The sequence below is a fragment of the Chrysochloris asiatica genome, unplaced genomic scaffold (assembly GCF_000296735.1).
Source record: "Chrysochloris asiatica unplaced genomic scaffold, ChrAsi1.0 scaffold00021, whole genome shotgun sequence".
Lineage (NCBI taxonomy): Eukaryota > Metazoa > Chordata > Mammalia > Afrosoricida > Chrysochloridae > Chrysochloris > Chrysochloris asiatica.
Window position 1 is genome coordinate 11,417,947 of NW_006408539.1, and position 16,943 is coordinate 11,434,889.

Sequence of the window (16,943 nt, forward strand, 5' to 3'; positions counted from 1 at the left end):
TGAAAAGCTGGAGAAAAGTCTCAAATCCTCAACAGGAAGGAGAAAAGCTTTTAACTCAGAATTTGCATTGGCAACAAGAACCCTTTCAAGATGTGTTTTGTTTTGTTTTTTAAGCTTTCATTGTGCATTGAGTGATAGTTTACATGGGAGAACATCAGTTTTTCACTCATCCTATCATATTTTGTATCACTGCAATGATTACAATCCCCTTCATACATCACCATTCAACAGTATTTGCTTCTATTTCCTCTGTTTTTTGTTTTTGATGATGTACACAAAAATACTCAGGAGTACATAATCATTTAAACAACCAGAGGGCACATTCTGCAAGCCTGCCTCCTGACCACCAGCTCTCAGTCCCTCTCTTTCCATGAATCTAGAGTCCTCAGCCGCTCCCCTTCTCCATGTCCTCATCTCTGCTTCCATCTCTGGTCTCACTGCTTCTCTGAATTAAGATGTGTTTTAAGAAAATATGAAATGAATATCTGCCACCAGGGGCCTGGAAGCTTCCATGCTGGTAGGACTCAGGGCAGGTGATGTGACCTCCCAGGCCCACGTGAAGAGCTGCCCTACAGACTCAGAAATCCACCTCGGTCTATATGTTCCGGCACTGGCACAAAAGTGTTGCCAGTATTTGCACCCTATTTTTTGTATATTGTCATGTAGGCTGTGACAGCCACCAGCCAACTTGAGCTACTCCTTGGACAGTTCAGGTGAGTCCCAGGTGTATTTTTTGGTTTTGTTCATCTCTGGTTTTAAATTAAAAAAAAAAAAATTAATTTATAATTTCTGCAAGAGAAAAATGAGGCTCTCTGTTCCTGTAAAGAACTTTGTCTCTCGTACTTCGGATATATTGTCAGGAGGGACCAGTCGCTGGAGAAGGATATCATGTTTGGAAAGGTGGAGGGTCTGAGAAAAAGAGGTAGACCCCCAACGAGATGAATTGGCCAAATGACAGCATTGATGGACTCAAGAGTGGCAACAGTAGTGAGGTTGGCCCAGGATCGGGCAGTGTTTCATTCTGCTATGCATAAGGTCGCTTTGAGTCAGTACCAACTTGATGGCGCTTAACAACAACAACAAAACCCTAAGGTTCAGTTCTACTCTGTCCTAGGGGAATCCTGTGATTTGGAATTGACTCCACAACAATGGATTTGGGATTTGTTTTTTTGTTGTTAAAGTTTGTATTATGAATTGAGTGATAGTTTACACGGGGGAATAGCAGTTTTACACTCATCGTTTCATTGCAATGATTACAGTCTCCTCCATGCGTCATCATTCAATAGTATTTGCTTCTAGTCCCTCTGTTTTTTTGTTTTGTTTTGTTTTGTTTTTAGGATGTACACAAAAGGTTTTGGAGGTTTTTTGTTTTGTTTTGTTTTGTTTTTTGATTGCCTGTTTAAAACCCTATAAAGCACCGTTCTACTCTGAAACACTTGGGGTCGCCAGGGGACAGAATGGACTCAACCACCACTAATTAGGACTTGAGGGAGGGGGTTGAAGGACTGAGGTAGAGTGATAGCTAAGGGGGTTACAGGATTTCTTTTTGGAGTGATAAAAATGTTCTAAACTTGATTCTAGTAATGGATGTATAATATAGCAAATGCCATTGAATTACATACTTTAAAAAAGTAAATAAAATAAAATTTTTAATTTGCATGTTTAATAAGTTCTCTGACAGGAATGGTGTTTTCCCTATGAGCCCTGGTATGTTAGGATGTAAGTTTGCAACGTGTGCGATGTTTATCCTCTGTACAGACATAGCAGAAGCATGCTTGTAGCACACTCATTGCAACTGTTTGAATAATCTGCAACTTTGTTCTTGGCAAAAATTGTAGGAAATCAGGGGTGTAGGGCTCCAGAATTCCTGAGAAACCACTTTCACAATGTGGGTAACTAGCTCTCTGCAGCCCTGCACAGTGGGGATGAAACTCAGGACCCTCTGGGGTGACCCGGCACCCATTTCCTGTGCCTGCTACTTTGAGGTCCTGTGGAGGTTCTGTTAGCTGGCACAAGCCTGAGACCTATCCCTGTGGTTGCTGGTCCAGTCAGCTCAGACGCAAGGCGACCTTATTCCCTGGGCCTTCACGATCATCAGTATGTTGACATCCACGGTTGTGGCTGTAGTGCCGGACCCTCTCAGAGAGGGTTTCCCTTTGCTTCAGCTTTACCAAACAACGCAGTCCTTTTCTAGCACTTGGTTTTTCCTGGTGATGCATCCAAAGCATATGAGCTGGAGATTCGGCTGAAACCTGCCCACCATGGATGAACTTGCTGGTATTTGAAATGCTGGTGGCTTATCTTCCACCATCTAAGCATCATGCAAACCACCACAGTGTGACTGACAGAAAAGTGGTAACATGTTCCCCAAAATAACAGACATTAAACAATGGCTCCAGGCCTCTGTGCATGATGGGAAGGGCAGAGGTTGATAACCAAGCATGTGTTAATGAAACCACTTGTCAGCACCACCCCACTGCGGCCCCAGGGAGAAACACCAACATCTGTTTGGTTTTTAATCACAAAGCCAGCTGTCCCACTCTGCCAGTTACCGTCCCATCCTGGACCTGCAAGATCATTTAACCTCTGACTCTCTGCAGGAATTCTCCACAGGCCATACCATGTCAATCATCTGTGGAAGCCCCTTAGTCCCCACAACATTGCTGCTCACTGTGTGGTCAGCTGGCCAGCTCGTTAGAAATGCAGAATTCCAAACCCTCTCCTAGTTCTGCTAAATCAGAGTCTACATTTTGACCAGATTCCCAGGAGATCCTTACACACGTGAAAGTTCCAGGAAGTCCCTGAAACTACAGGGCTAAAGAGTACAAGACCTTGTTCAGTTTAGGAAAAAAACATGAATTCATGGTCCTTCACTGAACAAGAATACACCTGAAATCACCTTGGGTGCTTCCAGACTAAGACATACTAGGACAATGGTTCTGGTGATCTACTACTGAAAATTAGTCAGTGAAAACCTTATGGATACAAACAGAACACACCTAACTCATTTTCTTTGGACATGTCCTCAGGAGGCACCAATCACTGAAGGAGAACGTCAAGTTTGGTGAAGCAGAGGGTCCATGAGGGGGTAGGAGGCCCTTGTTAAGATGTATTGCCACAGTTGCCACAATGATGAACTCTACAGGCTGACGATGACACAGAATTGGGAAACATTTTGTTCTGTTGTACATAGGTTGCCATGAGTCCACACCAACTTGACAGCAGATAACAATTTTATTATGTAAATGAATTCAAGATCTCAAGTTGTTCTGTCACAGATACGAAATTGTACTACAAGAAGGTTTAAGTGACTTGCTTATATTTTCCCATGCAAAAAAAAAAAAAAAAAAATTACAGACCTACTATATGCCCAGGAGTCCTGGGGTGGTACTGAGAGTTAATTTGCTGGACTGCAAAGTCAGTTTGAACTGCAAGGTCAGAGGTTCAAGCTCACCAGCTGCTTCTCAGAAACTCTATACAGGTTTGCTATGGGTTGGAACTGACTCGGCAGCACTTAACAACAACGACTATATAACCTATGGAGTCCTGGTGTGGCATTGTAGGATAAGCACTGGACCAGTTGCTCCTTGGAAACCCTGTACAGGGTCACTATGAGTCAGAACTGATTCAACGACACTTAACAACAACTATATAACCTATGGAGTCCTGGTGTGGCACTGTGGGATAAACACTAGACCACAAGGTCGGTGGTTCAAATTCACCAGCTGCTCCTTTGAAACTCTATATAGGGTTGCTATGAGTCGGAACTGACTCAATGACATGTAACAACTGACCATTGCTAGATGGCCACACAGATTTTCAAGCATCTGTACACCTTGTGCTTAACCTCCTCAATGAGATCTCTATGCACATCTATCAGAACGACTAAAACAAAAAACGGTAATGCCACCCCATGCTGGCAAAATTAATCATTCATACATTGCCAGTAAAACCAGTTACCACAAAGTCAACTATTAAATTTCGAAGATTAAATGTTAACTGTAATGCTCAACAAAATGTTGAGCATTAGTATGCAAGATTTTATTTAGTCCTCACAATACTCTATGAGGTAAGTGTGATGATAATGATGATTCTAGTTTTACAGATGAGAAAATTGGGGCTGGAAGAATATAAGTAACTTTTCCCAGAGTAACAGAGTTTGAAAAAGGTAGGGAAGAAGCCAGACGCTGGTCTGGAGTCCAGTACACTATAGGAAGAATGCATCCAAGAATGTGACGGGGATCTCTGAAAGGAGAAATCAGGGATGAAAAAAGTGCCCCAGAGAAAGTCTACTTTGAAGGAAACTTCCGGAGGGCTAGGGGAGTGATAAGCAGAGAAGGAAACTCCAGACAAAAAGATGGGAAACCCACCCTCTCAGGAAACGATTCACCTGCTTTATTTTCCCAGATAAAACTGGGGTGTACTCCTGCTTTGCCTCTCAAAAGTAGACAGAAGCAGTGTTGCACAAGGTCTTAGTGCTAGGCTAATGTAGTAAGTTCTTCCTCTAATTAGCAATCTGTGAGAGCTAAGAAAGCACTGGTGAAGTCAAGGTTGTATTGAACCCTAATATTCTTGCATGAACCCAAGTGCAAAGTATGGTTGGTTTAGCACAATCCAAGGCCAGCAGTCAAACTTCACAGTCACTCCTGGGAAACGCGTAGGATTGCTATGGGTTGAAACTGAATTGATGGCACCTAACAATCGATCCTGCAAGCATACATTGACAGAGAACTTCCAGAGGTTCAAACCGGATTCAGAAGAGACTGTGGAACGAGGGATATCATTGCTGATGTCCGATGGATCTTGGCTGAAAGCAGAGAATATCAGAAAGATGTTTACCTGTGCTTTATTGACTACATAAGGCTTTCGATTGTGTGGATCATGACAAGCTATGGACAGCATTGAGAAGTATGAGTATTCTGGAACACTTAATTGTACTCACGAGGAATCTGGATCTGGATCAGGAGGCAGTTGTTCGAACAGAACATGGGAACACTGAATGGTTTAAAATTAAGAAAGGTGTGTGACAGGGTTGTATTCTTTCACTATACTTATTCAACCTGTATGATGAGAAAATAATCTGATAAACTGGGTTACATGAAGAAAAACGTGGCATCAGGATTGGAGGAAGACTCATTAAGAAGCTGAAATATGCAGATGATACAACCTTGCTTACTGAAAGTGAAGAAGACTTAAAACATTTGCTGATGAAGAGCAAAGAGTACAGCCTTCGGTATGGATTACATCTCAATGTGAAGAAAGTAAAAATCTTCACCACTGGATCAAAAAAACAACATTCTTATAAACGGAGAAAAGATTGAAGTTGTCAAAGACTCCATTCTTCTTGGATCAACTGTCAACACTCATGGAAGCAGCAGTCAAGAAATCAAACGACGTATTGCATTAGGCAAATCTGTGCAAGACATTTTTAAAGTGTTGAAGAGCAAAGATGTCAGCTTGAAGACTATGGTGCGTCTGACCCAAGCCATGGTACTTTCAATAACCTCATATGCATGCAAAAACTGAACAGTGGATTAGGAAGACCATAGAAGAATTGATACTTCTGAGTTATGGTGTTGGAGGAGTATATGAAAAGTGCCATGGGTTGCCAAAAGAACCAACAGATCTATGTTGGAAGAAGTGTGGCCAGAGTGCTCCTTGGAGGCCAGGGTGACTAAACTTCGTCTCTCATACTTTGGACATATTGTCAGGAGGGACCAGTCACTGGAGAAGGATACCATGTTTGGTAAGGTGGAGGGTCAGAGAAAAAGAGGAAGACCCCCAGCGAGATGGATTGGCAAAATGACAGCATCAATGGGCTCAAGCATGGCAACAATTGTGAGGTTGGCCCAGGATCGGATAGTGTTTCGTTCTGCTGTGTATAAGATCACTATGAGTCGGTACGGACTCGATGGCACCTAACAACAACAACAACAATCTATCCTCAAGGTCAAGAGAGCAATGAGGAAACCAGTTACCGTGGAGTCTACTACAACTCCTACTGACCTCACATGTGTCAGAGTACAACTGTACTACACAGGGTTTTCAATGGCTGTGATCTTTGGGAATTAGACCGCCGAGGTTTTCTTCCAAGGTGCCTCAGGTGGACAAGAGCTGCCAACCTTTCAGGAAAAAAAGGCTTGGCAACTCTGTTCTTTTTGTGCAGATTTGGTAGCATCATCTTTTATGTGAAGGAAGTCAGAGAGCATGCTCATTAATATGAAGACCACAAAGAGCCCAAAAGGTGGAACCAACCCAAGTGTCCCATGACAGATGTAATGGATTAACAAAATGTGGCATATCCATACACATATCCATACACATATAGGAAACCCTATACCAGAGCATAGCATAGTGGTTACAAATTGGGCTGTGAACCTCAAGGTCAGCAGTTCGAAACTACCAGCTGTCCCGCGGGAGAAAGATGAGGCTTTCTGCTCCCGTAAAGATTTACAGCCTTGGAAACCCTGTACGGGGTCACTATGAGTCAGAAACTGACTCCACAGGACATAACCAACCATGGTTACTTATTCCCTCTCTGACTGAGGCCCTACTATGATAGTGCCAGGTACTACAGTGACCACGTTTTCTGCTATCATGAAGTTCATCTTCTATGTTTAGTGCTCATTCCTGACCTGGAAGCTTCTTAACTATCAGAACCTGAGAATACAATTCCATACTGTAATGCACTTGAGATTTCATGAACCAAAACAGAAATGCAAAACTCTCTGGGGTGAAACTAGGTAATGTGCACACTTGTTTCAGAGTGTGGATGATCTGACCCCAGTGTGGCTGTGGGGAAACTTAAGATGGGCAGGTTTTCAGGTCTTTGCCTCTAAGTTGGATCCAGAGAGCAAGATCAAAAACAGGGTGACAGGTTGGCAGTGTAACCCTTGAAGGTGATTCAAGTTAACCTGGGGTACCCTCTGTTTTCCACTCCCAAACTGGGATTAACATTGGAATTCTCCATAAATGTAGAGAAACTGGGGACTTTCCAATCCTAGCCTGGGTAAGTACTATTTCAAGACATATCACATCAAGATGGCTTTGCATTATAAAAGAGAGAAAGACAGGAAATAGTGACTCTTGGAGACATACATTTAGACAGGAGATTTCCTCTAATGCAGCCTTGTTCTTATAACAGAATTAGAGAGTGGGATTTTTTTTCTCAGAAAGCTAAAAGTAGCATGCAAATGAAGATAAAATACTAAAAGACAAGCTGCTGGTCACTATTCTACAAAAAGGCAACTCAAGGTAAGTGAATCAGGCAAGAGTCCAGAGTGGGTAAATTTATTCATATTACTCCAAGCCCAGAATTTTTAACCATTTCAAGTTCAGGTTCCTATAGGTTCTAGATGTTTGAGAATAAATATTTAAGATGTCTTCTTGACTTAATTATAGAAGGATTCACCAAAACTTTTTTTAAAAATAATTTTAGCCCTGTTGTGGCAGTGTGGGAGAATGCACTGGACCACAAAGTCAGTTTGAATCACAAGGTCAGAGGTTCAAACTCACCAGCTACTCCTAGGAAATCCTATACAGAGTCATTAGGAGTCGGAACTGACTCAATAGCACTGACAGCAAATAGTTTCATTTGGTTTCTAGTGTCTCCGCGCCCCCCACCCCCCAAAAAAAAGCTTCTGTGTCACATTTTCCATGCTATTTGGCCATTTGCTGTAAATTTGTACATACTAGGAAGATGAATATTCCTAGTCTCCAGTTCAACAGTCACTTTCTGCAAGGGTAAAAAGTTTCATGCTCATATATGCTAGTCCCTTAAGCAACATTTCCCTACAGCATTCGTCAAAGGAAAATAAAAGCCACAGATAGAAGGTTCTGTTTCCGAGTCGTGCTGCATCGAACTGCTTTCTTTCAAGCTTCTGGTGGTTCCTTGAGTTCCCAGAAGGCCAGCTCTGTTACCAAGAGCTGCATACAGGAGAACTAACCCTGCTCCTGCAAAACGTAAGCTCTTCAAGTTGCTTTCTGAACAGCCAAATTAATGCTTCTGAAATAATTGCCTTAATCCCACCACAAAGCACAAGTTGGACTTGGAAGTCATAGTTGTTGGAGTAAGTGTGTATTCATGAATATGTGTGTGTCAGGGTGCAAGCAAAAGAGTTCCATAAGAAAATCTGTATATATAAGAACGTGCACAAGATCCATGAGCTTGGTCCACAGAGATGGCTCATTTGGTTAGCTGTATTCCCAGGAAACAAGTCAGCCTGCTGGTCACTGGGGTCTCAATCATAGGATGCTGTTCAGGGCTCAAGCTGAAAACAGCAAATGAGACCTGTCCTTCAGATCCTCTCAGTTTTTAGCAGAAAAACTGCCTCTCACCAAGGAGGCTATCAAACGGATCCCGTCAAGAGCCCCTTTCTGTCCACTTCCTGTCCTTGTAGGCCACTTTATCTCCAGCCTGCAAAAATACAAGGCTTGGGCCCTGTGGAACATACTCAAAGGGGACAGACAGCAGCAAGTGGAGCTTAGCTAAGTGAGGAAAAGCATGTTTTGTTTTGGTTTTATTTTTAAAGGAAATGTTGTATTACTTAACAGGAAAAGTAAAACTAAATTAATTTTGTTACTAGTGTTTGGCAAAACTGCCTCCATAAACTTACCTTGGACATGAATCTGTGATCATGCATGTGTGAGCTGCTAAGTCTAAGTGTGGTAGGAAACGAAATGAAATAAAGCTGGTGCTGTGGGATAAACGTAGGACCTCAAGGTGGGTTTGAAGCACAAGGTCGGTGGTTCAAACTCACCAGTTGCTCCTTGGAAACCCTATACTGAGTCACTATGAGTCAGAACCTACTTGACGGTACTGAACAACAACAACCCTGCAAAAATTAAATACAAGTGTGGCTTTCCTAGGGCTAATTGGATCCATAGACCAGAACAGCTTGCGGAATACAAAGCAACCCCTTCTCTGGAATTTTTTCAGATGTGTCTGGGGTTTTTATTACATTTAGAAGTCAATGTATTCCATTTGTATTTTTTTCACAGACTGCTCAAGCACTTTGATGCATTTGTGAATACTGTATTTTCTTTTGAGTGTGTTCTCTTGTTGATGTGTGTCATCAAGTCAAACCAAGGTCATAATGATCCTAATGGGCACACTAAAACTACCACATAGGGCTTCCTAGCCTGAGATTTTATGGGAATAGATCACCAGATCTTTTTTCCTGGTGGGTTTGAACTGCCAGTGTTTCTTTCAGCAGCCTTGTGTTTAACCACCTGGGCTTCTCCTGATGTGGCTCTGTAGGATAAGCACTGGACCACAAGGTCAGTTTGGATCACGAGATCAGCAGTTCAAACTCACCAGCTGCTCCTCGAGAACCCTACACAGGGTCGCTATGAGTCGGAACCAACTCAATGGCACGTAACAACAGTCTTCTCTAAGAACCCTGATGTGGCACTGTAAAATAAGCATGGGGCTAACTGCAGGGTTGCTATGAGTCAGAACGGACTCAACGGTACATAACAACAACAGTAGTCTTCTATAAAAACTATAGTAAGTTTCTACTATAAAATTCAGGAACACTAGGTATTATAAAATAATTGATAAACTTTAAAGTACTGCTTTACAAAGATCAAATCTTGACCACAGAACAGCATCAACCTAAAAGCCATCTGGAAAACGCTTTAAGATGAAAAACCTGATAAAGTCATGTCTCAAGCATAGCGTCTTTTCTGCATTAATTATTCTCATGAATTTAATTGTATCACTTTAGAATCGACCCCCAAACCAGTCATAGGAGAAGACGAAGCCATTTGCTAGTATTCTTTTAGTCTCATCCACATGGATTTTTTGGTCTCAGAAAACAAGCATCCAATCCAAAACATCCTCCCCGCACAGCAAAATATCTCCTTTTCCTGGCATCACAAGTGAATTGTAGAAATCTTTCAGATACGTGGAAATCTTTCCTGTGTGCTAGGAATTATGATTATAAGCAGAACTTTCCATTTTTTAAAGCATGCCCCTTAAAGATGACTAAAAAAATAATACTTTCTTTTTTCCTTTTAAGACTGTGCCCCAAACATTTGCATGAGAAACACTCCAAATAGTGACATTGCCCCTGTAAAACACATGCAGTAGACAAAATATCAGATTTCTTTTTCCAGCTGTCCAGATGCCCATTAGTGCCTCTTCCTTCTATCAGTCTTTTGCTATAATTAGGACAGCTTAGGGTTTATCTGGGCCTTTTGTCAAAACCAGATTTCCGTCCTCGCAGAAGTAGCTGTCATTCACAAGGGCCCCGATAGTACTGGGGGACTTGTTTCTGATTTCCACAGCAAACACCAACACGGAGTCGGGGGAGGGGGGGAAACACACACATAAATGACCATTTCTGCTATCACTTGTTTAAAAGGGGAATCTTACCTGAGGAGACTCGCTCTGCTCTGGAAGCTGGCTTGCTTCACATAGATCAGTAAGCTGTGTCTCTTCCCCCTGGAAGTTTGTCCCTCCTCCTTCTCTGAGGAGCGAATCTGTTGGCGTCTGAAGTGTTTTTACCTCTTGCTCTGCTTGGGGTGAGATAGTGCAGTCTTCTGTATGGAACTGGAGATTCATGTTGGTAGTTCTTACACTGGCGTGAGAAAGCTCCTTCTTGTCACTCTGGGTTAGTGGGTGCCTAGCAGGTTCTCTGGGATGTAGGAGATCTAGTGTGCCCTCTGTTGCATTTTCTTTCAGGTGGGCTTTCAGCTTCTTGAGCTTCCCCTTAGCTCCTGGTCGCCTCACACTGGCAGGTTTCTGTGAGTTCATGCTCCATAAGTTCTTCTCCCCAACTCTCTTCTCAGCTGTAGTTCCCACACATTGGCATGTCCCTGAAGTTTCTAACTCACCAGGCTTCATCTCCATTGGTGCTGAATCCATGGTTAGCAGATTGCCGCTGGCAACTTCCTCTTCTGCTGGACAGTTGTCTCTGGTTTCTCCTTGAATTCCTGGATAAACATTTCCAGCAACCCCAGAAGCAGAGGGGACTTTATATTTCCCCTGGTCTGTCACCGTCGACGTTCCATCCTGGTGAGGGCCCAAAGTCAGAGTCATCCCTACTTGCAGGGGTGAGGGGATGAGGGTGGAGGCTCCGCTGCTCCTTACCCCCACTTGTTGGGGTTTTGAGTGATAACCACAGAGGCCAGGGAGGGTATCCCTAGGTTCAATGTTATCTGACACCTGAACCTCACAGCTCATTTCGCTGAGGAAATGCCCACCCCCAGCCAGGCCACACTCACTGAATTCCATCTCTTCGTCATCGCTTTCTAATAAAAAAACACACTCAGTCCCCCGCAGGTATCGTTGCCAAATGGTATTAGAGTAATCTGTCATAACGTCGGAACATTCCAGATACTCCAAGTCATCATCTGAAAACTCCTCAGTGTAGGTGAGGGTTATCTCTGGGCAAAGTTCATAGTCACTGTCGGAGTCTTCGCTGGAAACGTGCATACAGAGCTGTCTGTCATTGGGGGTACCTGAGCAGGTAGATGTGTTTGCCTCAGAGAGGGGCTGACTGAAGCTAATATATTTCTGAACTCTGGGCTGCTGATGACTAGAGTTTAAGACATTGTCATCATTAGGGTCTTCATTGTTGACGCCATCCATGGGCTGGGATACGCTGCAGTGCACTGTCCCGTGGGAATATCCATTTTGCTTTCTGGGAGGAATACTGGAAATAGGGAAAAGAAAGCCTTCGGCAATTTCCTCGGTGTTATTTGGATCACATGTCACTTGAGTTTGCCTTGTTCCTTTAATATCCCAAAGCTTTTCAGAACTGGAGGTCTGAGTGTCGTCATTGGCCAATGACTGGAGTGAGTCTGAATGGTTGGATTTTGTGGGGGAGAGATCAGCTGACATGGACTTGCCCAAGGAGGTCCTTTCTTCTTCCTTGTAAGGAGGTTCTTTCTCATCAACTTGTTTTGAGCTTTGCGCTTCAAATGGCTCTGTTTCGTGTTCCCAACCCATGTCCACATCATCTTTCCGGTTAGGAGGGAGTTGTGGGTTCTCGGACGAGCGCTCGACTTCAATGGAAGCAGAGCAGCAAATCATTCCAAAGCAGTTCTTAGCAGAGATCTGGTAGACAGCAGCATCATTTGTGGTACAGCTAGGACAAAGACAATAGACAGGTAAGTCTGCCACATTTTGGTAGTGCATGCCAACAGTTTCCATATCATGGTGCATGAAGGAAAACAACCATATTTCTTTACTGCATGTTCGTGGAGATGTGTGACCACCCTGGTAGAAAGTTGTGGTCAGAGGCCACTGGCCTTGGGATTGTCTGCTGCTCATCATTCTGAAACTATCCACCTTTCCCCTAAAAGCATTCCACAATCTTATCCTAAACTGAAATGCTGGAAATTATTTAAATGAATGGGAAGAAAAGCTTTATAGTCTAGTTTCTCCTATTTTTCTTTTTAGGTATTTTTATGCTATAGAATTGAAAAAAACATTCTTTTCTGAAGCAAGACACTGTACACACATTTAAAAAAAACATCACGAGTATTTGGCCACAAGGGGTTGAAAGAGCAAGAGCAAGAACTCTTTTTAAGACAACGCTAAGAAGGCACGGTTCTTGCCAGGAGGCTGTAACGGTAATACCATACTAGGGTTACATGTATGAAGAAAGGCCTGCTCCCTCTTCTGTGTATCACGACTAGAAGGTGTATACCACAGCCCCACGAGCCCCTCTGGCTGGGAGCCCACGTTCACAAGCCCATGTTACAGAAGCAGCAGATGAACCCAGACGGGACAATCCCCCCTGGGGTACCTCCCATGGAATATGGAGTCCTGTGTGCTCTCCCTGGGCCCTTCCCCAAGCTCTGCAGCTGGATGATACTTGTTACATAGGCTTTATCATTTGCACTCATTCATCTTGTATAAATTCATCATAACTGCACTATTGCTCACCACACTCGATGCACAATCCAGCTCAGAAATCAGCTGCATTTTCAGAAGCAGAAACTGAGTCTGATTTGGACTTACAGGTCTCCCTTCGATCTCCCTTGACTGATCTCTGTCAACTATACACAGGTATTTACTCCAGAAGGGAGCAACGTTAGACACTCCCAACTATGCCACATGGTCTCACTCACCATTTCCCCTCTACCCTCAAGTCCATTAGTTGCCTGCAGTAGAGTCAGTTCCAACTCAGCAGCAACCCAGTATAGGGTTTCTGAGACTAAATCTTATGGGAGCAGAAAGACTCATCTTTCTCGAGCAGAGTAGCTGGTAAATTTGAACGGATGACCTTGTGGTTAGCAACCTAACACGCTATCTACTACAACACCAGAGCTCCGGTACCCATAGATGCTCATGTTGTTGTTAAGTGCCATCAAGTTGGTTCTGACTCATAGTGACTCTGCATAGAGTTTCTGAGAAGCAGCTGGTGGGTTTGAACTGCCGATCTTTCAGTTAGCAGTGCTTATACTACTGCACCACACCAGGCTCATAAACCTTCAATAATTGGGCCTCTTTTTCAGTAAGTCACTTAATGTTTAATTTCTCATTAGCTGGTAATCTAATTCCCAAGTAGAAGCTGCTAAGGGTGGTGAAGTTGGCCAAGCCTGACCCACAGTTGGTATCTGCCTTTGTCTTGGCTAACAGCACAGAACTGAAATTAGAGCAACTTTGGGAGAAACAACGCCTCCTCCTTTCTGTTTCACAGGGTTTTTCTGAGGTTCAGATGAGAAAATGAATGTGTAGGGACTTTCTTAAGCCAAAATCATATGCCATTATGGTCTATAAGAATATGGAAGTAAGTGCTAAGACCAAGTTACCTCGGACTCAGTGGTTCTGACTCACAGTGACCCTGTATGGAGCTTCCCAGGAGCAGCTGGTGGATTTGAACCACCAACCTATGACTGATGATTTGAGATCACCACATCCTTCTTTCAAGGCACCTCTGGGTGGTCTCAAACCCCCAACCTAGCCCAGTGAGCTAACCGTTTGCACCACCCAAGGATGCCAGGGAGCTTAAACAGGAACTACTGCTGTAGCATAAACCACTGGACCGGAGGGTCAGTTTGAATCACAACTTCGGTGGTTCAAACTCACCAGCCGCTCCTCAAAAACCCTATACAGGGTCACTATGAGTCAGAACCGACTTAACGGCACTTAACAAGAACAACTGTAAAAACTCAAGAGGTTCTAATTTCCTGACCCATCTAGGCCATGAACCACCTACCCTGATGGGAGCACAGCCGTGTGGAAAAAAGAGAAGAAAATTAAGTTAAGACGTGTGAAGAGCCAGGTAAGAAAGCAGTAAAGGAGGGGGCAGAACTGACTCTCAAAAATTAAGAAGGGTAAGCAGAGAGAATTTTAGAAAAATACGGAGAAAATGATTGGGTTAAGAATGTTTAACTCCTTAATGACTAAATAAACAGCCGGAACTGATTTAGTACATGGGATTTAGCTGACTCCTCCTACGTACATTAAAGAGGAAAAGGAACTGAATCCCGAATGAACTTTCACCTTTGAGAGAGTTATGATCTATTGTTTACCCTTGGTTACCTACTCATCTTCGTGGCATTGGTATATAGTTATTTCTGTCCAACTCAAAGAGAAAAAAGAAACTAGACCAGATGCCCAGCATTGTGGAATGTCCCCTCTGCCATACAGTGTACAGTGTATAAACCTGAGGCTGATAGAAGGTAAGAAATTTCCTCCAAATTACAGAGCTATTAAGAAGCAGAGCTGGGATTGGAAACCAGAGTGGAACCCTGGCTCTGTGTCAGCTGTCAGAAACCAAACTTTCAGAGAAAGGATTCGACAGAGGGTAGAGTGGTCTCAGGGCCACATGGAAGGGGATGCTATGATTTCCCCACTAGGACACTTCTCCAAGCTCTGCATCCCAACCATAGCTTGTTATATCTACTTCATAATGTGTACTCATTTACCAATTTGTCTTACACAGAATAAGCACTGGACTGGTAGCCACAAGGTCAGCAGTTCAAACCCACCAGTTGAAAGATGAGGTTTTCTGCTTATGTAAAGATTTACAGCTTATACAGGGTCACTCTGCGTAGGAAACGACTTGCTAGAACTTAACAACATGGCAGCTTGTATGTTGCTGTGATTCTGGAAGCTACCCCATCAGTATTTCTAATACCAGCAGGGTCCCCTAGGGTGGGCAGGTTTCAGTGAGCTTCCAGAGTTAGACTAGTTGGGGAGAGAAATCTGGTACTCTACTTCTGAAAGTACTGGTCAGTGAAAGCTGTATGAATAGCAATGGGACATTATCTGCTATACCAGAGGGCTTCAAAGAATTCATGAAAAAAGTAAATTAAAAGACAATGCTATTTTTCCATGAGCTTTTTGAAGCCCCTTCATAGTGCCGAAAGAGTCCTGATGTGGCGCTGTAGGATAAGCACTGGACTGCTAACTGCAAGGTTGGCAGTTCAAACCCACCCTATATAGGGTTCTTATGAGTACAAACCAACTCAACAGCACTTTAAAAAAACAACAGCCACATGGCACCAGAAGATGAGTCCCTCGAGGTGAAAGGCATTTGAATTATGGTGACACGTAACAGTAACAATAAGGTACAAACATACCAACAATTGTGAGGCTGTCTAAGACTGAGCAGTGTTTCCTTCTGTTGTGCACAGGGTCCCTATGGCCCGATGGCACCTAATACAATGACCGATATGAAGGTAGGAGTGGAGGAGGGGTGTAGGGGAGGGACCAGCCCTAAAATAACTAAAAACCAACTGAGGGAAATATAAGGAATTTTTCAGAGAACTGTATAAGTCAATTCTGTGTTAAGTTATACCAAGTGGAAGGGTCAGGGGGATTCAGAGAAGGCACTTCATTGATTGGAATGATATGGTATGAATAAGGCTGGGGTTAGGATCTGCTCACACTCCTGGCAGAGGGAGCTATGTGTCCCATGGTGATTTAACAAGAATGCAGAACTATCTGGTAAGAAATCCCCTGAACAATCAATTGCGTTCCCTCCTTGCATATCTTGCTTTTTGGCTGAAGGAAGAAGTGACATTCCTCCACCCTGCTGTGAAAGTCTTGCTCAGATTCTCTAGGTTGTTTTTGAACTAATCATTCCCATCTTAAAGGAAAAGAGGTCCACGCTAACTTAAATAAATGTGACTTCTGAGTTGAAATCCCGAAGACTGGTCTAAACCAGAGGGTCTGGAACATGTTGGTCTCAGTACCCTCTTGATACTCTTTAAAAAGATATTTTTATTGAATATTTTTAGTGAAAATATACATAGCAAAACACACGTGTTTATTTACTACACATTCAACAATTTTTATACATAATGTTTAGTGACATTAGTTACATTTCTCACATTGTGTGACATTCTCATGATTTCCAATCCGTTGGCTCACTCCTGTCCACTTCCCCTCTGTGTCCAGCCTCCTCAATTTTGCTAAAGACTAACTGTTGTCCAGTAGAGCACAGTTCTTCAAGGTGACATGCTTTCTTTTTGAGCTAACTTGCTACTTAGACAAAAGGTAACTTCAGAGGATAGCTTTAAAAGAGTACCTCAGGGCAATAGATTTTACCAATTTCAGTGGGTCCATTAAGTTTGGCTATTTTAAGAATCTGAAGATCTGTTTTCTGTTTTTCTATCAGACGGCACTTACCAGTAACAACAACAACATCAGGATCTATTTCTGTGTCCCTGATCAGAACCTTCTTTAGTGGTAGCAGGGTATCATCTAGACCTTCTGTTCATTAGGTAGTAGTAGTTGTTGTTGTTAGGTGCCATTGAGTCGGTACCAACTTATACCGATCCTGGGCCAACTTCACAATTGTTGCCATGCTTGAGCCCATTGATGCTGCCATATTGCCAATCCATCTTGTGGGGGTCTTCCTCTTTTTCTCAGACCCTCCATCTTACCAAGCATGATATCCTTCTCCAGTGACTGTTCCCTTCTGACAATATGTCTGAAGTATAAGGGATGAAGTTTGGCCATCATGGCCTCCAAGGAG

General features: G+C 43.1%; 1 protein-coding gene across 1 annotated transcript in view; it reads right to left on the bottom strand.

Moving 5' to 3' along the window:
* The window catches only part of ALPK2 (alpha-kinase 2), a 133,742-nt gene that overhangs the window by 76,210 nt on the left and 40,589 nt on the right, over window positions 1-16,943 (bottom strand). The window contains exon 3 of the mRNA XM_006837571.1: window positions 10,379-12,095. Coding sequence (XP_006837634.1) covers window positions 10,379-12,095 — 1,717 coding nt within the window. The remainder of the gene's footprint in view (window positions 1-10,378; window positions 12,096-16,943) is intronic.